This window comes from Euprymna scolopes, chromosome 19, assembly GCF_053919585.1.
Source record: "Euprymna scolopes isolate OS-2025 chromosome 19, ASM5391958v1, whole genome shotgun sequence".
Lineage (NCBI taxonomy): Eukaryota > Metazoa > Mollusca > Cephalopoda > Sepiida > Sepiolidae > Euprymna > Euprymna scolopes.
This window is the reverse complement of record NC_136500.1, coordinates 481274-505383: the sequence shown is the minus strand read 5'-3', so window position 1 is coordinate 505383 and position 24110 is coordinate 481274. Positions and strand designations below refer to the sequence as shown.

Genomic DNA, 24110 nt, shown 5'->3' with positions numbered 1-24110 from the left:
CGGCTTGTGAGAGTCAAGCCCCCTACAGAAAATCATGACTAAGAACTGTGTATATGAAATCCTATATAAATGTGGAAAACTGTACAAAGGTGAAACGTGTCAACCATTGAAAGTATGGTTAGAAGAACACCGAAAAGCCGTAGTACGTGAATAGATTGAAAAATCAGGTATAGCTGACCATATCTGGAGGGAAAAGGGAAACCATCTACCACTATGGGACGAAGTAAAAATTATAGACAGAGAAGAACGGTGGAGAGTAAGACGACTGAAAGAAACAGCACAGCTGGGGAATAACCAATTACTAAGTAGGCCTAGTATAGAATTTAATACAATATGGGAACCATCAATTATAAACAATGGATAATATATATACAAGTAATAAGTAAAACATTAATATATATATACATTAATATATAGTAATAATTAGTCATAAATATTGATATTTACAACTAAAAATAGAAATAGGTTTAAGGCTCTTAAAATTTGTATCAGAATTGTTGGCAAGGACCCAAGAGTACTTGGAAAAATCAATTGTAAAAAGTGATATTCTCCTGAAGATTGAAGGTTCAATCCTCAGTGTGGGCGATCGAAAAATACAATCGTGAATTGCTTAGGACCTCTATCCAGTCATGGCTGATGAAAGAAGAGCATGCTACCTCCGTGAAGTAAATAAAAGGTTTCGCTCGAAATTCCGTCCAAATTCTCAAGTTTGACAGAAACATTCCCGAGTTCGACAAGATACGCCTGAAGAAGGTCGAAGGTTACATTGAACGAAACGTTGTGAAAATCACACTCAAGATGTGAACAGTAGTCCGATTAATCCAAATAGTACATACATAATCTAATATAAAAGTGAGAAAATGTGTGTGAGGACACTTCTCAACCTATATACTCAATGAATTTTTGTATATAGGGTATTCAGATATGTAGAAAACTTTTTAATAGGTTTTCATCTGGAAAAAAGGGTTGCTTAGGGGTCAAAATTGAAAAATTAGTATGTGGCGGTCATCGGATTTTTATCTATTTGTCAACTATTTCATGAATGCACCTGCATGAATTTTTCATATGACAGCTTCCTTATATTAAGAATAAGTAGATTTGAAAACACTTTTTAAAGATCGTGTTAAATTGGCCTCATAGTTATCGTACTTGACTCACTCTCTTTAGGTTTTGGTTTTGATCTCAGCTCGAATATTTTTTTTACTTACAAGAAGTGAACTGTTTAGAAAAAACATAATACTTGCATGCACATATCTCAGTTTCTTTCCGTTTTTTTGTTTCATTTTTTTAAAGGAATTTAACGTTACATTTAATACCTACGGTTAATTCTGTTTATAGTAAATAAGAATTCTGCTTATATTGAAAATATAATATTTATGCGTATTCTACGGCTTGCTAGTTTTATATAAAACTAATCATAACACATAATACTGTTGCCATATCTGGGCAGGAGCTGCTAAAAACAGCCTATCCTGCCTTGACAGAGTACAAAATAGACTTCGTGGCTTAGTGGGGGATGCCCTTTTCTCTACCCTGCAACCTCTCTCCCACAGAAGAGACGTTGCGAGCCTATCCTTCTTTTATCGTTATTTTCATGGCAGGTGCTCGTCTGAACTCCAATCTCTGGTCCCCCCTCGCCAATCTTTCACGAAAAACACCCGTCTAGCTGAATCCACTGTGAAAAATTTTCCCCACTCTATATCTGTGCCTAAATCAAAACGCGGATTCCATGAACAAAGCTTCTTTCTTAGAACTGCACGCCTGTGGAACTCTGTTCCATCTGCCTGCTTCCCTCCGGACTACAACTTGGATGTCTTCAAGTCCAATGTTAACAAATTCCTAATGAACCGCCCCCTTTATTAAACACTTCATCAAATCTCCACACTAACGTAATGTACTTGCAATAACCCTTATCCCTGAGTGGCTTCCGGGCCTTGATAAGTGGTGATCACTGTGTAAAAAAAAAACAAAAAAACATTCGGAGTAAAAAAATTCGTAAAGAGACTTTGCGTGTATGATACAAGGTCGCTGATTATATTTGTGAAATCTAATTCCTGTTATATGTCACAATTTGCCTAAAGCCACGCAAGAATGGTTAGGTGTGATTCAGTCACGGTAATGGGTAGTCGATTAAGTGTCAGTTGGAGTTTCGAGGACAAATATCTTTTAACCACAACTATTGTGACTGCTTTACAGTTGTTTACAATTTACAGTCAAGGACAACACAATTCAGAATTGTGAGTATATACCCTAACCTGTCAGAAATGACACTATGCTTCATGCGTGTGTTAGCACTAATATTCATATTTACATAAAATAAAGTCTTAATTAGATAACTTATTATTTCTGTTTACTAGGGAGTCACCGTTTATCAAAGCTATGCAGCCGTTCGAGGATAAGAGTTAATGAGTGTCAGGTGAGATAACACCGTGATGATCAGTAATGGTGGAACTTAGGTAGGGTTTAATTATCTAAGAAGACGACTGAACAAGAACTTGTTTACATTAGATTTGAAAACAGCCATATTATAGTCAGCTGGAAGCAGCTTATGCTATTACGTTCTACAGATAGATAGTTCTAGAAGAAAAACAAACTCTGCACATGGAATTTTTGTTTAGTTTTAGGCACAGATAGCGAGTAAAGGAAATTTTTGACAGTTGTTGCAGTTAGACTAGTCTTTATTTCAAAGGTTTTACAGAGGGAGGGGTGACCATAGACAAAAGCTCAGTCGAACACTTGCCATGAAAATAACGACAGAGCAGAGACAGACTCGCAACGTCTCTTCTGAGAGAGAGGAAGTTGAGAGGCAAAAAAAAAAAAAAAACGTCTCAAATTATAAAGTAAAAAAAAAACCCCAGAAAAACGTATCAATCGGTATAGAAAAAAGAAAGGAAATTTTTTTTTTCAAAAGTCTCGTTATGGAAATAGAGTAAAGGATTTCTTTCTGAATTTATTTCAAGAAGGTGGTGGTGAAAAGGATGTTAAACTTTTTGCTTTTTATATTCGCCTAAACATCTGAAATTGTTTATTCCATCGGTTTCTTTATTCACTCACTTTTATGCTACAGGGCAGATACATATTTTTTTTTTTTTTTTTTTACATGGAGTTCACCACTTATCAAGGCCCAATGGCCACTCGAGGATAAGGGTTATTGTGTGTACAGTACTCAATGGGATAGTGTAGCAATAGTATTGGAGAATTGATAAGGTGTCATTACTTAGGGGAGGCGGTTCATCAGGAATTTGTTTGTGTTGGACTTGAAGACATCCAGGTTGAAGTCGGGAGGAAAACAGGCAAGCGGAACAGAGTTCCACAGGCATGCAGTTCTAAGAAAGAAGCTTTGTTTGTGGAATCTACGTTTTGATTTAGGCACAGATAAGGAGTGGGGAAAATTATTGATGGTGGTTTCAGTTAGTCGGGTGTTTTTTGAAAAAGATTGACGAGGGGGGACCAGAGAATGAGCTCAGATGGGCACTTGCCATGGAAATAACGATAGAACAAAGACAGGCTCGCTACGTCTCTTCTGTGGGAGAGAGGTTGCAGGGAAGAGAAAAGGGCATCCCCCACCAAGCCACAAAGTCTATTTTGTACTCTGTCAAGGCTGGATAGGCTGTTTTTAGCAGCTCCTGCCCAGATGTGGCAGCAGTACTCCATCTTTGGACGTACTTGGCTCTTATATAGATAGAGAATTGCATCATTAGTGAGATATCTTCTGGAGCAGTAGAAGGATCCCACCATTTTCCCAGCGACCTTGGCAACAGACTTGATGTACGTGTTCCATTTCAGATCAGGAATAAATATCAAACCCAGAAGCTTATCAAAACATGAGGCCTCCCCTAGACGAGAGCCATCCATTTCAATTGATGCCAGATGGGGATCAGAGCGTTTATGATGCAGAGATAGGAGCTTGGTTTTAGATGCATTAAAGGTAACCAGCCACCTCTTTTCCCACTGTACCACGCGCTCAAGATCAGAGGAGAGAGAATCAGAGAGAACATCATCAATTACGGCCTTTGATGTGTTGCCATAGATGGTCGTGTCATCAGCATAGATGTCAACGAAGGATTTAAGTATGTGTTTTGGGAGATCATTGATGTAGATCAGGAAAAGAGTTGGGCCCAGTATGGACGCCTGAGGGACACCAGCATTAATACTGTGGGCTTCTGATTTCTGCCCATCAACCACTACTCTTATGAGCCTATCAGAGAGAAATGATTTAATGATTGAGAAAACATTTCCAGTTATACTGTAGCTGGAAATCTTGTGTAGTAGGCCTTTATGCCAAACCTTATCGAAGGTCTTTGATATGTCGAGAGCAATTGCCCTAGAAATGAAGCCTTTGTTGAGAGATTCGCTAATCCTATGAGATATAACCGTTAGCACATCTGCTGTCGATCTAGCAGAACGGAAACCATATTGCGTGTCGCTAAGAAGGTTATTTCTGCTGAGGTGGTTGACTACTTCTCTATTTATTGTGGATTCCAGCAACTTACTTATGACACACAGGAGACTTATTGGCACAGATATTTGTATGTTGCATAGCGTGTTGTCTGTTATAGGATGAAATACGGGGAGTTGATAGCCTTCGTCGCACAGGGTAGAATTTGCCGCAAAGTGTTTGGCAAATAGTTTGTCCTTGTTTAATTATCTACATCCACACTCTTATATGAAAGTCACTTTGTGTGTGTGTGCGTGTGTGTGTGTGTGAGTGTGTGTGTGTGAGTTCCTTCCTCATAGATTCCGAAACGGCTGAGTCTATCTTTTGCAGATTTCACACAAATGGAATTTATATGTCTGGCAGTGTTCTTAAACGTTTTGTACATTCATCCGATAAATATCGAAAATCAAAAAAATCTGATCTTTACAATAGTCTTTTCTCTCTCATAGATAAAAAGAAGAATTTTTACAGGGGAATATTTTACGTTACACCGACGAAGGGAAATAATAAAATATCAGCAAATAATTTCTTCTCACAAAAGACAGATTTATTGTCATCTGGAGATATAGCGCAGTAGTAGAGCATTTGACTACAGATCGAATGATTCCCAGTTCAAGCCCGAGTGTACCTCATCATTTTATTTTAATTTTTTTCTTATTGATGAGTTCAAATTATGATAAAAGAAGAGGTATCATTTAAAATCGCTGCAAATTATTTCTTCGTTCATATATTTTAAAACTAAACATTAACCAGAAGTGACTTTTCCAGGGCATTCATCATCAAGCCCAAATATCAGCTGACATGGTATTATAAACAAACACAGACCAGATTTGATGAACGACATTATCATTATTATTTTTTTTTATTTTGTTTGTGAATTAGTGCACCGAGCAAATTATTCCTCACAATATATAATAATCAAAAGAGGATTGAATCTATAATAATACACATGCAATCTGCATAAATTAAAATATAATGTTTAACGTATTGTACGACTGAGCAACGCTGGACGTCCAGCTAGTATACAAATACTCATGGCTTTTTATCATAGAGTAGAGGATCAGAAAACAATGTAATTATTATGTATTCCACAAAATAAGATGCTAAAAAATCAAATATAATGAGTAAATAATTCACTGCTAACTGAGTGGTGCGGCCTCCAAGGTACTGACCCGCTTGCCACTGCGGTAAGCTTAGATATTAAGTAAGATTCATGTGGGAGGAAAACCAGCTCTTTCAAGTGGAGTACTCTAGAAGAGTACAAAAATAGCCGGAAATGAACTCATACACATTCTCTGGTGGGGGCTCTTCAGTTACCTGACAATAAGCCAATCCTCTCTCTCCTGGAGGAGGAGGTAATGCCTGGCAGGATGGCCTCCTAGGACCGAACTGGACTACATCTCACTCGAGCAAAAACCGGATTTGCTCCCAGAGTAACACAATTATAATGGTCTTTGTAGTGGGGTCTTCTGTATGTTGGTGCACATTAAGTAATTGGGTCCGCTTCTTATGAGGGACCACAAAAGTGGCATAAATTTATACGATTATGATATTTTCAAATAGAAATATATATGATTGGTTGACAAGAAAGGAATAGTTAGAGTACACATTATTAAAGTAGTAGTTTTTATCATGTTAATAGTTGTGTTTGAATCTCACTTAAGTTTCAAGGATTTTTCTTAAAACTAAATACAGCCTGTATTATAAAGTTAAATAACATAAAACTCATTATATAAATATTCTTAAAAACTAAATAACCCTTTTTTGGATAATCTGCCAAAAATTAGTCCTACAAAATATTTGGAAGCAAATTATTTAAAACCATAATTTCTAATGTATTTTTGCAATACCTAAATACATTCATCATAGTTACTTACTCTTTCACAGATATTTTCTTACTAGCTATAATGCGATATAAAAACTTAAAGATGAAAATTGACATGACAATGTATCGAACCGACACCGTCCAAGGAGCGGATATAAACTCGTATATATTTAATAAATTATTGCCTTTCGTTTGATCTTATCTATTGGTCTTTTTAAGTATACCAATCCCCACCCTATTGCTGCGATATTGCATCCTTGTGTTTGTTTTACAAGTATTTCAACGGAATGTTATCCAATGAACTTGCTGCATTTGTGTCACTTTAATGCAAATACACTCAACAAACTCGACAAGTCGCAAAATCCCACCTTTTAATGTAGATGTTACCTGATGCCGGGAGGCTTTTTACTCTAATAGCTTCTTTTCTCGAACCGCTTGCCTTTAGAATTTCCTTCCTGCCTCTTGTTTATCCGATTGTTCCAATTGCATAAATTGAAACGTAATGTGAACAAGCATCTCGTTACAAAACTTCCCTCTTAGGATGCCCCTATAAACTTGGTCCCTAATTTACAGTAGGCCCTTATGTCTCACTGCGCCTTGTTTGGAGTGAATAAAATAAAAAATAAAATAAAAATGAAAGTGTTTATACATTAGAAGAACTTCAGTTTTTTTAAAAAAGTATTTCCAAACAATTATTTCGGTAAAACAAAACAAAAATGGTACTTACAATACGAAGGAATAATCCTTATGTTTTCGAAATTGTCTTTTATGGAAATCCTTAAGGCTTGCTTTTCGACCTATTGTTATTTTTAAGTAAATTGTCTGCAAATTTTTCATTAGATTTCCCTGTTTATGGATTCGTTCTTTACTCCTTTCAGTGCGCCTGCTTATATTGTGATCCGGTTCATCGTATGATGACAGTAAATATATACTTTTATCACAGTATATTTCGGTAAGTAAAGCTTCTTTCGGGCATTTTTTTTTATAAATAAAACTATCCGAGAACTATTTGTTTTTAGTCTTCAACCCTTTTTCCCCGTCGATTTGAAAGTTCAACATACACGCTAATTTGATCGACTTCGGGGCGCACCTGAGTTTCTCGGCCGTTTCGTCTCACTTGTTTACAGGGAAATGAAAGAGAAAGAGCGATTTACTATTTTAAGTGTTGTTATGTTGTCCACAAAGTGTGGGCGTTTTAGTTAATAGACAAACAATGTGTCTCGTAGAGAGAGAGAGAGAGAGAGAGAGAGAGAGAGAGAGAGAGAGAGAGAGAGAGAGAGAGAGAGAGAGAGAGAGAGAGAGAGGGGGGGGGAGAATTGTTTTTGTGTTCACTTACTTTTACATTTGTTCTTTGTTTATTTGTTTGTTTATTTGTTTGTTTGTTTTTTGTACATATTGATTGTATGCGAATAAGCTCGAGGTCCTCACAGTGTGAGATTTTCGGACGTTCCGACCAACGGATATTTTGGTCAGCTACTTCTTCAAGCTAATTCATGAGCCCAAACTTGAAATAAATAAGATAAATAAGTAAATAACAAATAATAAAACGAGATTAAACTAATTCATTTCACATCATTTTAATTTATTTTAAACAATAAATAATTTATTAAAAATATAGAAAAAAAACATTTTCCTTCTTCTCGGGAGTAAAAAAGATATTTTTGATATTCTTATTGAAAAAGAAAAGTTAAAAAGATTCGGAAAAATGTAATTTTCAAGTAAAGTTATTTTAACACCATTTTCATGGAAGGTGCTCGACTGAACTCTAATCTTTGGTTCCTCCTTGCAAAGAACTTATCTTCTAACACCACTGTCAATAATTTAGCATTCTTTTTTCATAGTGCCAAACAAAGTTTCTTTCTATGAACTTCCTATCTGTGGAACACATTACTACTGGACTTCTTTCCTGCAGACTACAATATGGTATCTTTAAAATCCAATATGAACAAATACTTGTCATAATCTGCCCTTCATCCAAATTTTGTGACTTCTTGGTTTTTTGTGTAGTACATTTTTCTACTACATTTAATCTTTTCTATCCTCATTAAGTGAATGAGAAATCTTTCTACACCGAGATACTTTTAATTATTGTTCTTATCTAGGGAGCTGGGTTTTACTCACATTAAAAACCGATATTGTGTCTAACTCTGTCTTTGCGGGGAGGCAATTAAATAAGGATAATCCATCCATCTCATGAACTCGTTTCCTCGAGTGGCTTGTGACCTTGATAAGTACTGACGTATTAATAGAATAAAAATTAAAAATACAGAAAGAAAAGAAATGAATTTTGAATTAAAAAAGTAAAATCATTTCATAGCGGTCTTTATTCATTAGCCAGTATGTCCTTTGACCAAAACGTCCTACTTTCGTGGGCAACGTCGTTGACGCTGACGACACCAAGCATAACTATTATGAGTCGAGTATGGAACGTGTTATTAAAGGAGTTGAAAATCGGATGGGTGTGCTGGAGAGTGGGGGGTATACAAATACCTTGTTGTGTGGGCTTTTTTGGATGGACACTCATCGGAATAAAATGATGACAATTCTCTCTCTCTCTCTCTCTCTCTCTCTCTCTCTCTCTCTCTCTCTCTCTCTCTCTCAGAAGACGAGTTGTCACAATATACAGGTGCCTTCAATAGTTTCCAGACTTTTTCATAGCGGCATTTTTATTGATTGTATACACATGAAACTCTAGTACTCTTTGAAGTAATCTCCTCCGGCTGCAATTCAATTATTGTACCGTTCCAACAACTCCTGGAAAGCCCCATGGAAGTCCTCTTGTGTGAGCGTTTCAATGACGCTTGTGACAGCCTCTTTCATGTCCTCAATTGTCTCATAATGACAGCCTCTAAGGTTTTCCTTGAGCTTAGGGAATAACCAAAAGTCACAGGGAGCAAGGACTGCCGATGACAACGTCTTTCTTTCTGATCTTCCCTGAGAACCCTGAGGACAAACTTCGCTCAAATCTTCTGCATCTTCTATTCCTTGTGAATAATTGTGTGTACAGTTCTACACTGACATCAAACTGTGCACATTATCTCTACAGACACATGACGGTCCTTATCCATGAAATTCTTTATTTGGCCAATCAACTCTAGTGTTCTAACTTCCTTACTCTTCCCACACTTCCCATCATCCCACACACACTCTCTGTTTTCCTTGAATCTCTTATGCCACTAAAAAATGATGCTATATTACTGCAAGATGGTCCAAAAGCAATTTGAAGAATTTCATACGGTTCTGTAGCATTTTTTCCAAATTTAAAACAGAATTGTATTGCATATCGTTCTTCTGAAGTGTCCTCACGTCCAGATTGCATTTTTAAAATTCACCAGCTGTGACAATCAAGCTTTAGTAGGGTTTATTCCAATGCCTGCTGTAGCTGTTCATTTGAACCTGGAATCATAAAAATTGGTCAGTCATCTTATAAAATGAATAGCACTAACATACTGAATTTTCAAAAGTCTACGATAATTTTAAATGCCTGTATAAAAATGTCTGGAACTTATTGAAGGCAACTTGTAAATGAATTACCTAAATGGTGTGTGAGAACTCAGTTTACTACCACAACTGAAAACAACCTTTTTTTCTTTCTCCATTTTTCGAACGCCAGGTGTAATTTCCATGAACAGAGATTTTTTAAAAAAATTTTACCCATGGAGCACATTAATACGAGGCTGCTTCTCTGTAGATTACAGCAGGATCCTCTTCAAATCTAATGTCAAATACTTGTCATAAACGATCCCTATAAGTAATCAAACGTTTGTTCATTTCATTCATCATTTTCAATCTTCTCATAATATTCTTCATCACTCATAGATAATCTCTCCATCGTGTTAACCTTTATTCTCTAGTAGCTTGATATGTGGTGATTCATGAAAAATAGATAAATAAAAAACAGATAAAAATATTTTTAAGTAACCAGCCTTCAAGCTGGTTTTCAACCATAACTAATACATTCTGACACTGGGATCTAATTTGTCATGTTTTTGTCTTAATGAGATATGGTTCAGTTCTAAGCATTATCTCCTCCTTTGGAAGGAAGGGATTAGTTTATTGTCAGTCGCCTGTGGTACCCAACCAGTATATACCAATAGGTTCATTCTATTTTTATAACCTTCCAGAGTTCCTCATTGAGTGAGCTAGATCCCTCTAAAAATTAAAGTTAAATTAACTTCTTGTCTAAATTTGCTGAGTAGGTAAATACCCCAGCCTTCAGGTCAGGATAAAAATAAAGCTTTAGACTGATCTAAGTTGACCAGTGCATTAGAGTCGATCCTCTCTTCTTGTCAACTGTTTCAATGACTACCAGTTTGAAACCGAAAATCTCCATTCTGTAGCAATCACTAACGGCAATGTTACACAGGCAAACAGAAAGCGTTCAGAGTCGTTAGCTGTCTCTCGTCGGTGTGTCAGGGTTGCCTGCTGTGACCACCCCCCTATTTATGTCCTTGTGTGTGAGCTGCTACTATGCAGACTTTCGATCTTATATGAAATCGCCTTACATGGGGGATTGAGGTAGTGGTGGATGTGCTTACACATTACAAAACGATTATAGAGGCTCAAATCAAGTGGATCAAATTGATCAATCTGCAGATTAAATTTCCAATTTGAGAGGAATGGTTTTTTTTACAAAGGAGTCACCAAATATCAAGGCCTAGAGGCCACTTGAGGATAAGGTTAATGAGTCTACCGTAGACAATGTGACAATATCATAGTAATTGTTAGTAGTAGACATTTGGTAAATTGGATTACTTAAGAGGATGGCTTATCAAGAACTTGTTCACGTTGGACTTAAAGACGACCATATTGTAGTCAGCTGGAAAGCAGAAAAACGAAACAGAGTTCCACAGGTATGCAGTTCTAAGAAAGAAGCTTTGTTCATGCAATCTACTTTTAGATTTACGCACAGATAAAGATTGGGGGAAATTATTGATAGTGGTTTCAGCTAGACGAGTGTTTTTCATGGAATTTTGCATGGGGTACCATAGATTGGAGCTTAGATGAGCACTTGCCATGAAAATAACGGTAGAGGAGAGAGAGGCTCGTAATTGACAGGCAGACAGGTTTGTAAGTCCAATAAATAGCGTAGCATCGATTAAAAATCTTCCTTTAAAAAGTTAAAGCTAAGGCGTGGGCATGTACATTTTTCCTTTTATCCTTTACTGACTGGCTGTACTTCCTCTGCCTGCGATCTGTGTAATGGTCTTTCAGTGATTTTTGTCCTCGTTTCTTTGAATGAGAGGAAGGCCGTGAATTTGCAGACAATTGCGTATTCAGTATCTGTATGAGGAGGGATTGGAGATGTTTCATATGGCAAATAATTGACATGCTGAGAAACTGGCCTTCTTGAATCTTGACAGAAGATTTTGCACAGGACCATCTGGTGAAAAGTTCCTTTGCTAACTTTGTCTTAAACTCTTCAGTTGAGGATCGTTATAGATTGACGAATGAATCGCATTTCTTCACGGGGCTTCCTTGATCTAATGATTTTTTTATGGTCTTGAAAAGTACTATACAGGGATTTAGAGCTTCTGCATTAAAACTAATTTATAAGAAGCTAGGATGATTCGTGGTGAAGATGAGCTCTCAATGGAATTAGGTGTCAGATTCGGGATATCTCAGCAAGGTGGATACTCTCTTACCTGGCAATTGGTCGGGAATAAATTACTCGTCAATTACACATACGAGGTGCCTTTTCCACACTTTTTTGTACAGGCATTTAAAATTGTTGTAGACTCTTGAAAATTCAGTACGTTATTGCTATACATATTATGAGATGACTGATCAATTTTTATGATTTCGTTCAAATTAACAGCTACAGTAGGAATTGGAATACACCCTACTAAAGCCTGATTGTCACAGCTGGTGAATTTCAAAAATGCAATTTGGACGTGAGGACACATTAGAAGAAAGATATGCAATAAAATTATTTTAAACTTGGAAAAATTTCCACAGAAGCATATGGAATGCTTCCGACTGCTTTTTGACCATCTTGCAGTAATATAGCATCATTTTTTGAGTGGCATAAGAGATTCAAGGAAGGTGGGAAGTCTGTGAGGGATGATGAGATTTATGAAGAGAGAAAGGAAGTCAGAACATTAGAGTTGATTAGCCAAATAAAGAATTTCATAGATAAGGACTGTCGTGTGTTTATAGAAACAATAAGTACACAGTTTGATGTCAGTGTGGGAGCAAAACAAAGTGTTAATACATAAAACTATTAAACTTAAATTTTTTTAATAAAAAATTAAACAGTAAATTATAACAAGTTTGATTGTGCACACGAAATGTTGAGAACCTCTCATCATGGAGGATATTTTCAAGATGGCCGAGGTAAATAATAATGCAAAACGGAACGGAAATAAATCCGCTTGTATTATGCTACAAAAGGAAAATAGCTCCCTGCCTATAATAAAAATACAAACAAAATCGGTTTTTATTTTTACCATTTTGTAACAATTTCTGAGTTACGATTGTTCCTATTTACAATGTCACGGGACAGAGTTAGACACCAGGGTCGTTTTTTAACGTGGAGAAAAGGAACAAAAATAAAAATTGTCTCAGTCGTGAAGGATTTCTCCTCCACTGACAAAGAACAAGAAATTGAAGTGCAGCATCTGAAGAAGAGATACTACACTTTGAGGTATTTATTTGCTCCCCCACTGAGCAAATTAGGCACAAGGCCGATTTTTAAAGTGAGGAGTGAAGGGGAAATGGGGACCAGCTCCCCAGGGAGTAGGGGAGCTGATAGTGACAATTGGTATGAAGGGTTGCCCCTACATTGACCAAGGTCTTATATGTGGGGTCGCCCCCACATATGGTCTTTGCTTGCAGTATCTGCCGGAACAGATGGTATTTATTTGCTCCCCCACCGAGCAAATTAGGCACAAGGCCAATTTTTAATGTGAGGAGTGAAGGGAGGGGGAGGGATAAAGGGGACCAGCTCCCGAGAGGTGGGAAATGGGAGCTGGTTAAACGTCAGGTATGTGGGGTTGCCCCCACATCTGGTCTTTGCTTGCAGTATCTGCCGGAACAGATACTACACTTTCATCTTGACCAAAAGGCCAATAAAGGAACATAGAAATTGTGCACACCCACAAATTCCAGATTAGTAAGATATATTCCCGATTGGCCAGATGTTGAACCCCCAAGTGTTATTCTTCCTCTATGTTGTAAAGGTATTTATGTATATTCTTGTCCCGTCTGTAATTAAATGTACATACACACACACAACGAACTCTGATTTAGACGATCACAACGCTAGACGGTCATAGACAAACACACGTATACATACACACATCATATATATGATTCTGACACGTATATATAAACGTATATACACTCTGTATACACACATTCATTAGAAGAGCATTTTATACCACGCAGCGAACATTACATAGACGACTATATAACATATACACGGTTTGATCTCGTCGTTTATACATACATGTTTTATATACACTCATGATACACCCCCCAAGTTATACAGAACTCCGCAACGTAACCTCCGCACCATTTATTTATATAGGCCATATTAAAAAATCCAACGTGATGAGATGTCTTTCAGCATTTCGCGTGTACAATTAAACTTATTACAATTTATAGTATTTATTTAATTATTTTTGATAAAAACATTAAATATGCTCTTATGTAATAATAGGTGATTGAAAATAGTGCCGAGCGGCATTTTATAAGATTCCTCTTAAGTTGATGTTAACCTTAACAATGTTATGGCTTGGTTATTTAAAAGTTATACGTATATAAAAAAGAAAACAACAATGGAGAAATGTATAATTCAAAGTTTGTTTCAAGAGGGAAAAGGAGGAAGAGTAGAATAAATGCTTTATTCGTCCACTTCAAATAGATCGTTTTCCTTTTTTTTTTAATGTCGACCGGCAATGGCACACTTTCACAATTGTTTTCCAAGAGGTTTTCTACTTGAAAACTTAATTGAATGAAAGAATTGTACCAATTGAAACAACACTGTGGAGCAAAAACTGAATGAATTGTCGAATAAAAAAAGCCATTTTGAAAATTCATATGGTTGCGACCCGTTAATAGTGATATCCAGAATTGGTATCGCCTACTTCCGACACCCTCCTCCGACTGGAGGAGGCGGAAGCGTGCTGGAAGCCATAGTTTCAGCAGCGCTCTGGAAGCTACTTTAAGTATAGCTTTTGATCTTTGGGTTATAAAAGCATAAAAATAAAAATGATTAACTTTCTTAAACACGGACTTAATACCATGTATCAAATCGGATATCCAGTAACCTTAAATATGAAAGAAAAAGAAAAAAGACAAAAACTTTCCCAAATTCCACTTGATCAGGAGGTTTTATCTCGAAATATGAGAAACTATACTCTTTAAACTCTTAGTTATTTTATTCAATTAGAATCGCTAGTTATCAACAGTATAGTATTCGAACGTGGCCATAATATCTTGGCCTCATTTCACAATGAATTTCACAGATATTACAATGATTGATATTGCTGTTGCTGAGTTTTATATAATTATTGGCATATAACAAATACATTGAGGACATTACCAAGGCTGCTGCAAAGAACGTGGGTTCCCTCTATCTTGCTAGAAGACTACTCACACCTGAGAGTATTCTGTACCTCTACAAGGCTACCGTTCGCCCATGCATGGAGTATTGTTCCCACATCTGAGCCGATGCATCTACCACTAGTCTTTCCCTCTTGGATAGGGTCTAAAAAAGAGTTTTCAATCTAATAGGTCCTATTTTGTCAACTAAGTTCTAACTCCTGTCCCATCGCTGCAATGTTGCATCCCTGTGCATGTTTTACAAGTATTTTAATAAAATGTGTTCTGATAAACTCATTGCACTTGTGCCATCTCGACATACATATTCCCGACAAACCCACTTAGCAACAAAATCACACTTCTTCACCATTGAGGTCCCTAAATGCCAGAAAGCGGTCTACTCTAATAATTTTTTTCCCACGAACAGCTAGACTTTGACATTTCCTTTCTGCTACCTGCTTCCCTGACTGCACTCATATGCAGAAGTTTATATATATAATTCATTGAAAATGACTGGCAAAATCGCTGAAAGCGTTAATATGAATGGCAATAAAAGCATTAAAGCATTAATTGAAAATTTCATTAATACTAAATAAGTGCTTATAAGAATATATCAGAAAACACTAAAACGTTCTTTGTGGATCTGATATAACGAAACATCTCGATGAAACTTTGTTGCGTTCAAATACTTTAATGGTTTAACAATATTAATAACAAAAGAAATTACATATTTACAAAATTCGATAGGAAGGACTGTTTCTCTTCTGTCAAAGAATGCACACGTATTGGAATTCGCTGAGCAATATATAGATATTCCTGTTGGTGATATATACATGATAAAACATTGCAGAAAGTTCCACAGCAATAACTTATGGATAAAAAATGAATAAAACTTTGACGTTGAAATGAGGAGCCACAATGGTGTATCATTATGCGATTTAGTAGGAATATATATCATTAACAAGCTTCAAAATTATCATATCTCACTTAGTCTGTCTACGAAGTGCCTTCAATAAGTTTCCAGACGTTTTTCGTATGGGAACTTTATTTATAGTACACACATGAAACTCTAGTTCCTTCAACATAATCTCCTCTGGATGCAATGCACTTATTGTACCATTCCAACAACTTCTGGAAGGCTCTATGAAAGTCCTTTTGTGTGAGCATGTCAATGACCCTTGTCACAGCCTTTTTAATCTCCTAAATTTTTTCATAACGACAGCCTTTAAGGTTTTCTTGAGCTTAGGGAATAAGCAAAACTCTTAGGGACTATATGGAGGGTGAGGACTGTCTTGATGCTCATCTTGGTCAAATAATCTGTGACAAGGATAGAGTTGTGGACTAGTGTATTTGTGCAAATCTTCTGCATCTTCAGTTCCTCACGAATAATTGAGTGTACAGTTCCCACACTGACATCAAACTGTGTACCATTGTCTCTATAGGCACACGATAGTCTTTATCCATGAAATTCTTTATTTGGCCAATCAACTTTGGTGTTCTGATATCCTTACTCCTTCCACACTTCTTATCATCCCTCAGAAGTTTCCTGCTTTCCTTGAATCTCTTATGCCACTCAAAAAGTGATGTTCAATCTATGCAAGATGGTCCAAAAGCAGTCTGAAGCATTCCATACGTTTCTGTAGCATTATTTAGACATATAGAAAACTTTTTAATTGGGATGCATCCGGAAAAACAGGGTGTTAAAGGGTCAAAATTAAAAAATTGGTATGTGGGAGTCGTCAGATTTTTTTTTCTATTTGCTAACTGTTTTATGATAGCGCATGCATGAATTGTTCATATTATGTTAAGAATAAATAGGTTGTAAACATGTTTTGACAATGATATCAAGCCGGCTAAATGGACATCCTGCTAAACTCATTGTCTTTAGGTTTCAGTTTCGATCTCAGCTTGATTTTGATTCTCAGACTTGAAATTTGGTATATAGCATATTCAGACACGTGGAAAACTTTTAAATTGGTTTTCATTTAGAAAAACGGGCTGCTAAGGTGTCAAGATTAAAAATTGGTACATGGAGGTCGTCGGATTTTTATCTGTTTTTGGCCAATTTTTTGATATTTGCCGTCCAAAGGGTCGAACTTTAAAAGGATACCAATCTCATGAAATCCGTTACCTCTGTCGAAAGTTTTAGGCAGACATACATACATACATACATACATACATACATTTCAACACACAGGTGAGATTTATATTATAGATTATTAAACAATCTAAACACCCACATACAGTTTTCAAACAAATCCTAGGTCAATAATTCCAGAAATATAAATAAATCTGACCCCCAAGATCGCCATCAGCATGGAATATGTGCATACATTAAGGATGACTTTTCGTGGTGTAGGGATATCTCTAGATAAGACCCTAAGTTACCTTATATGTGCTTCTGGGTTGCACTTGCTTACACTACCGCATTTATACTTGCCCTTTATCGCCCCCACAACAGCGGAGTTACTATCTTTAAGAGTATATCGGAGAAAATTGACCATATCCTGTTTGCTCATCCTTCGGCTAATATCCACATTTGTGGTGACTTCAATGTCCACAATGTGAAATGACTGACCCACTCGAACAAGACAGATGATGAGGGGAGGTTCTGTCATGACTTCGCCATTGCCTATGACGTCACCGAGATTGATCACGAACCCACTCATGTGCCCGATATTTCCAGTCAATACTCTTCTTCTAGACCTTTTTCTCAAAACTTCCCCTGAGCTTTGTTCATATTCCGTTCTGTCTCATCTGGGATCTGCCGACCACTTCAGACGTACCTCACCACCGTACAGTATACCGAGACTCTGCGGCTGATTGGGATAGCTTCCGTACATTTATATCTGATCTACCGCTGCATTCCATGTGTAAAAAGGATGTGTCCTCTATAGTGTCAGACCTGACCGAATGGTTAATTGTAGGCATAGACCAATTCATACCATCCAAAAAATTCCAACAAAAACCTAACAGCCAGCCATGGTTCTCCCCAGAATGTGCTGCTGCTATCACGCACAGAAATCATTTTTTCCATATCTACCAACGTAATAGATGTACTGAGACTAAAGTTGCTTTCAGGATTGCCAGCAACCACTGTAAAAGAGTAATAAAAAATGCAAGGGAGCTATATGCTCAGACTGTTCAATCCAAAGTAGCTGAGCAGCGGCTTGGTTCCCACCAGTTTTGGCAAATAGCAAACAGGATCCTGAACAGAAGCGTGTGTTCTATCCCAACACTCATCAATGGACCTGAGGTCATCTCGTCAGCATCAGACAAGGCCAAACTATTTGCCAAGAACTTTGCAACTAATTCTACCTTATGCGACGAAGGTCATCAACTCCCCGTATTCCTCCTCTAACAGACAACATGCTATGCAACATACAAATATCTGTATGTGATGTTGCCAAGTTAATTAAGAACCTTGATTCCAGTAACGCAACTGGCCCTGACGGCATCCCAATTATAGTGTTGAAAAAGCTTCGAACAGAACTTGTCCTCATACTTACAAAACTGTTTAAGCATTGCCTTAAGGAGAAGTGCTTCCCCACACACTGGTAAACCTCATCAGTATGCCCTGTATTTAAGAATTCAGGTGAAAAGTCATCCCCACCCAGTACAGACCAATAAGTCTCCTGTGTGTCATGAGCAAGTTGCTGGAATCCATATTAAATAGAGTAGTCAACCACCTCAGCAGAAATAACCTTCTTAGTGACATGCAATATGGTTTCCGGTCTGCAAGATCTACAGCAGATATGCTAATGGTTATATCTCATAGGATTAGTGAATCTCTTTACAGAGGCTTCCTTTCTAAGGCAATTGTTTTTGACATATCAAAGGCCTTCGATGAGGTATGGCATAAGGGTCTACTTCACAAGATCTCTAGCTATGGTATAACTGGAAATGTTTTCTCAATCATTAAATCATTTCTCTCTGATAGGCTGATTAGAGTAGTGGTTGATAGGCAACAATCAAAGGCCCACAGTATTAATGCTGGAGTTCCCCAGGGGTCCATCCTAGGCCCAACTCTCTTCCTGATCTATATCAATGATCTCCCTAAACACATACTTAAATCATTCATTGACATCTATGCTGATGACACGACCATCTATGGCAACACATTTAAGGCCGTAAATGACAAAGTTCTCTCTGATTTTCTCTCCTCTCATTTTGAGTGTACGGTACAGTGTGGGAAGAGGTGGCTGGTTACTTTTAATGCATCTAAAACCAAGCTCCTATCTTTACATCATCAATGCTCTGATCCGCACCTGGTATCAATTGAAATGGATGGCTCTCGTCTAGGGGAGGCTCCATGTTTTGATAAGCTTCTGGGCTTGACCTTTACTCCTGATCTGAAATGGAACACATACATCAAGTTAGTTGCCAAGATCACTGGAAAAATGGTAGGATCCTTCTACCGCTCCAGAAGATAACTCACTGCTGATGCAATTCTCTATCTATATAAAAGCCAAGTACGTCCAAGGATAGAGTACTGCTGCCCCCTCTGGGAAGGAGCTGCTAAAAACAGCCTATCCTGCCTTGACAGAGTACAAAATAGACTTTGTAGCTTAGTGGGGAATGCCCTTTTCTCTTCCCTGTAACCTCTCTCCCACAGAAGAGATTTAGCGAGCCTATCTTTGTTTTATCGTTATTTCCATGGGAAGTCCTCATCTGAGCTCCAATCTCTGGTCTCTCCTCACTGATCTTTCGTGATAAACACCCGTCTAGCTGAACCCACTGTCAAAAATTCTCCCCACTCTTTCACTGTGTCAAAACCTAAAAGTAGATTCCATGAACAAAGCTTCTTTCCGAGAACTGCCTGACTGCCTGTCTGTGGAACTGTGTTCTGGTAGTTTGCTTTCCAGCAAACTACAATACTGTCGTCTCCAAGTCCAATATAAACAAGTTCTTATTGAACCGCCCTTGTAAATAATCTAATCATACCAAATTTCCACGACAAACGATTACTACACTACTGTCCCAATAGTAATACACACATTAACCCTTATCTTCAACTATTCTCTGGGCTTTGACATATAATAACCCCTTTGTGAAAAAAAAAACGTATTGTTTAAATATTTCTACAAAGCTTCAATTAGGTCATGCATGAAATATTTTTGTTACATCTGATCTAGTGCACCACCCACTAGTCTATCCCTATTAGACAGAGACCAAAAGAAGTCTCCAATCTAATTGATCTCATACTGTCAACCAACCTCCAATCCCTACTACATCATAACAATATTACAAGCCATTGCCTTTGGTATTTATGCATTCAATTTACCGATATATCAGAATAAAGCATGGTGTCATCAGCAGGCATACCCATCTCCGGCACGATTACATCAGAGAGGTCGTTTATGAAAATCAGGAATAATAAACTATAAATATGATAACTTAGTAGACGTAAAGTCGGAGAATAAAATTATTTATTTTGTACACAGTTTATTGAAACTGTGCATGATGTGAAGTTTCAACGCTTCCAGAGGTTTCTTGCACCTGTGTTTTTATATTAATTATAATATTATACTATTTAACACCTATTCATCAATTATTAGCAGATGTACCGGTGTTGCCTGGTATAAAACGTAATGTTAAATTCCTTAAAAAAAATTAAGTAAAAAAAAAACGGAAAGAAACTGAGATGTGTGCATGTGACTATTATGTTTTTCTAAACAGTTTACTTCTTGTAAACAAAAAAAAAATTACTCGAGCTGAGATCGAAACCAAAACCTTAAGACAATGAATCAAGTACGATAACAATTAGGCCAGTTTGTCACGATCTTTATAAATTGTTTTCAAACTTACTTATTCTTAACAAGCTGTCATGTAAATGATTCACGCATGCGCAGTCATGAAACAGTTGACAAACAGATAAAATCCCCCCCTCAAGTATCAAATTTTCAATTCTGACCCCTTAGCAGCTTTTTTTTTCTGGATGAAATCTGATTAAAAAGCTTTCTACATGCCTGAATACCCTATATATCAAATTTCAAATCTGTAGATCAAATATTTGTTGAGTATATAGATTGAGAGTTGTCCTCACACATGCACACACATTCTCACTTTTATAAATATACAGATAAATGCAATATCTTATTGCTAGTATTTACTTTTAATACTAACATTTGCTGCTGATAACACAAATGACAAATTTTAACTTACATCTGCAGCTGATAAAATGTGGTAGTTATCTAAAAATATTTCTAGTTGGATAAAGTATTTTTTTAATGAATTTAATTACATTTTATTTTTCTGAAGAAACTAGTGGTATAATCCACAAAATGAACTGGCTATTCAAAATTAAGTATTGATTTTGTAGAATGGAAAACGAAAATGGACTGACTGACTTTATCTTATGATATAGATAAATAATAAAATATATTCAATTTTTTATATTATTCATACATGCAATGCTGATAAAAAATATACTAACTTTGTGGGTCTATGTTTTTTTCATTTTTTACTTGTAGCTTGACATACACACATCCAAACACACAGACGTTTTCCATTTATATAACAGATTTCAGTAAATAGTTTAATCCAATATATAAAAGGCTATATGTCTGTCTCCATATTTTCAAACTCTATCTCCTCTGAAACTAAAAGTTGCAGAGGGGTGCCAGGGACCTCAAATGATTGGATTTTTATGGACCGTTGTTTTATGGGTTTTCAGCCGATTAAAATAGTTTTTAAGAGGGTCAAACACGGGTCAAAATTGAAAAAATTCCTTATACATTTTGTACATTCATCTTAGCTTATTTTTAATGTTAATTTTTAATCAGTTCATATGCGTGTCACGTTGGTACAGTGGTAACAATACCAGTTTTGAATGCTATAGTTTCGGTTTCGATTCTAGCTGATTGCACCCAAATACTTTTTTTTTTTTTTTTTGCTTTTGAAATCACGACTCTATAATAATATATACGAAATCTGAACAAAATTAATATATATTTAACTGTATTTTACGAAATCTGGACAAATTCAAATATATTTAAGCGTATTTTACGCCCGGGTAAAGCAGCCCCCAACCCCAGTAGTAAATAAAAAAAATTATATGATGTGTATTCAACAAAGTTACATATAGGCCAGAAACACAAACACTTTAGAACTTGTCTGATGATTTTAGTAACGTAGAGATAAAAAAAAATAATCGATCAAATTATCTATTTTATTTTTAAGCCTCATGTAAACATATATCGCATACATTTCAGAAAGATAATAGCTTTTTGGTCATAAACAAAAGTTCTTATTATTATATGCGCCCAATAAGAGGTTTTGTCAGACTTTCAGACTTTTATAGTTTAAACTTTAATTCAAGCCATTATATATGAAAAATAATTTAATAAAATCTACAATAAGTTTTCTACAGTACAAAGTAGACTACAATGTATTGTGGACTATCACAGTGAGGAGGCATGTGAAGCTTCATCCCAGTTCATCGCAATGGGTCCCCAATAAAGAGCAGGCAATCAATTGATTTGATTGAAAAATGGTCGATTTCACCAATTCCGATGATAATAAAAATATGGCAGTGTTTCCCTAAGCAAACATGATTGATGACTGATTCTTTCGTTTGGTCCTTGAGATGCAACCAACCAGTGTATATAGAAACATAACTTCATTGTCCTTGTTAAACAATACGGACGGTATTATGAGGGACCCCCCCCCCCCACACAGATATATAAAATAAAAGAATAATAAGGCGGTAAGTCCAACTGCTTGTTCTTTTAAAATAGTGACTATGAATATATTCATATATGTATAACAAATGTATTTCGCTGTCTGAAGAGTAGCTATTTTTGGAATATTTTTAAATTATATATTAGATTTGTACAAATACGTATGAAACAATTGTAACACATATAGAAATACACCATATGATGTTCTCATTTTATATTTTGTTGTTTTGAATTTTTATCTAAGGAACGATTTCTACCAAACTCCTCTGTTAATTTTTTATCTACTGACTGGAAACTTGATAAATAGGTGATTTGGATCTGTGGAACAAATTAGATTTGGTCTTTAGCCAGTAAAAATAGATACTAAAAAGTCAAAATTGGAAAAAAAAAAATTGCACTTGGCAGGTATAAGTCAATTTAAAGTGTTTTCGTTTACATGCGCAAATATACATTTATAAATTAAACAATGTTACTTTTTGCAGTTTTTGTATGTATATAGATTTAGGTCAGATGGTAACGGATAAGGCTGAAGAGCTATATGTTTTGGTTTCGATTCTAGCTGATGGCACCCTAGTCGTTTAAAAAAGTACTTTTGAAATCATCATTATATATTGGGTACAATATAATAATCAATAGAGAATTGGCTTTATAATAAGAACTAGAAATATTTATCACTGAAAATATCATATTTAAATATATTTCACGACTGGGCAACACAAAGAGGCCTGCTAGTATATATATATATATATATATATATATATATATATATATATATATATATATATATATATATATATTTATATACTTGTTTATTGTTATATAAACATGCTCACATCCCGCTGCTACAAATAGCCACTTGTTTCAATCAAACAACAGATATCATCAGGCAGCGACTTGACTATTCAAAAGTTCAATGAATAATTTATTCATTGAACTTTTGAATAGTCAAGTCGCTGCCTGATGATATCTGTTGTTTGATTGAAACAAGTGGCTATTTGTAGCAGCGGGATGTGAGCATGTTTATATAACAATAAACAAGTATTATCAGCTCTTTTTATTGAGCACTATCTAACAACCTCGTTGAATTCATTAGTCCATTACTTTTGAATATAAAAAAAACCCGAGTATATATTTATATATATATATATATATATATATAAATATATAATTTAAATATGTGTATATATTTATATATTTGTATGTACAAGATTCACTCATGAGCTAAAAAACCGATCATTATAAAGTTTGGATTGGTGCCTAATAAATGTTGTTAAAATTTCACAAAATTAGAAGGCATCTTATTTTTCACAAAAGGCTACAACTCCATTTTACCCTCTTTGCATTATCCTAAATTGAACTAAATATAATCCATATTTAGACCCGTTATGTCTAGCAGCTCTATTCGAAAATTCATAATCATCGATTAATCAGTTTAAGAGTGAATTCTGTAAATACAAATATATAAAATATTAAATAAATTTATAAAGATCGAAACATGTGTTGTGTCTATAAAATAGAACGTACCCCTGGAAAATATCCTTGGGTTCATCTGGCTCCTGATAAAGTTGTACGACAACTGTTGTCCCCTGATTAGCATTCATCTTCTCCGTTTTTATGT

The 24110-nt window shown here is 35.9% G+C and overlaps 1 protein-coding gene and 1 long non-coding RNA gene across 4 annotated transcripts in view; one reads left to right on the top strand and one right to left on the bottom strand.

The window, feature by feature from the left end:
* LOC145303397 (proline-rich protein 5-like) overlaps positions 1-24110 on the bottom strand; it is a 493349-nt gene that overhangs the window by 126695 nt on the left and 342544 nt on the right. Inside the window, exon 1 of one of the 3 annotated variants that reach the window (XM_080144708.1) lies at positions 6991-7396. The exons of the other annotated variants lie outside the window; for them this stretch is intronic. Within the exon in view, the coding sequence (XP_080000834.1) occupies positions 6991-7100 (110 nt within the window). The 5' untranslated portion in view covers positions 7101-7396. Of the gene's footprint in view, positions 1-6990; positions 7397-24110 lie in introns of those variants that run through there. 3 annotated transcript variants of the gene reach the window in all.
* Positions 1-24110, top strand: part of LOC145303399 (uncharacterized) — a 231680-nt gene that overhangs the window by 34954 nt on the left and 172616 nt on the right. Inside the window, exon 2 of the long non-coding RNA XR_013873706.1 lies at positions 7142-7215. This is a non-coding gene — a long non-coding RNA (uncharacterized LOC145303399). The remainder of the gene's footprint in view (positions 1-7141; positions 7216-24110) is intronic.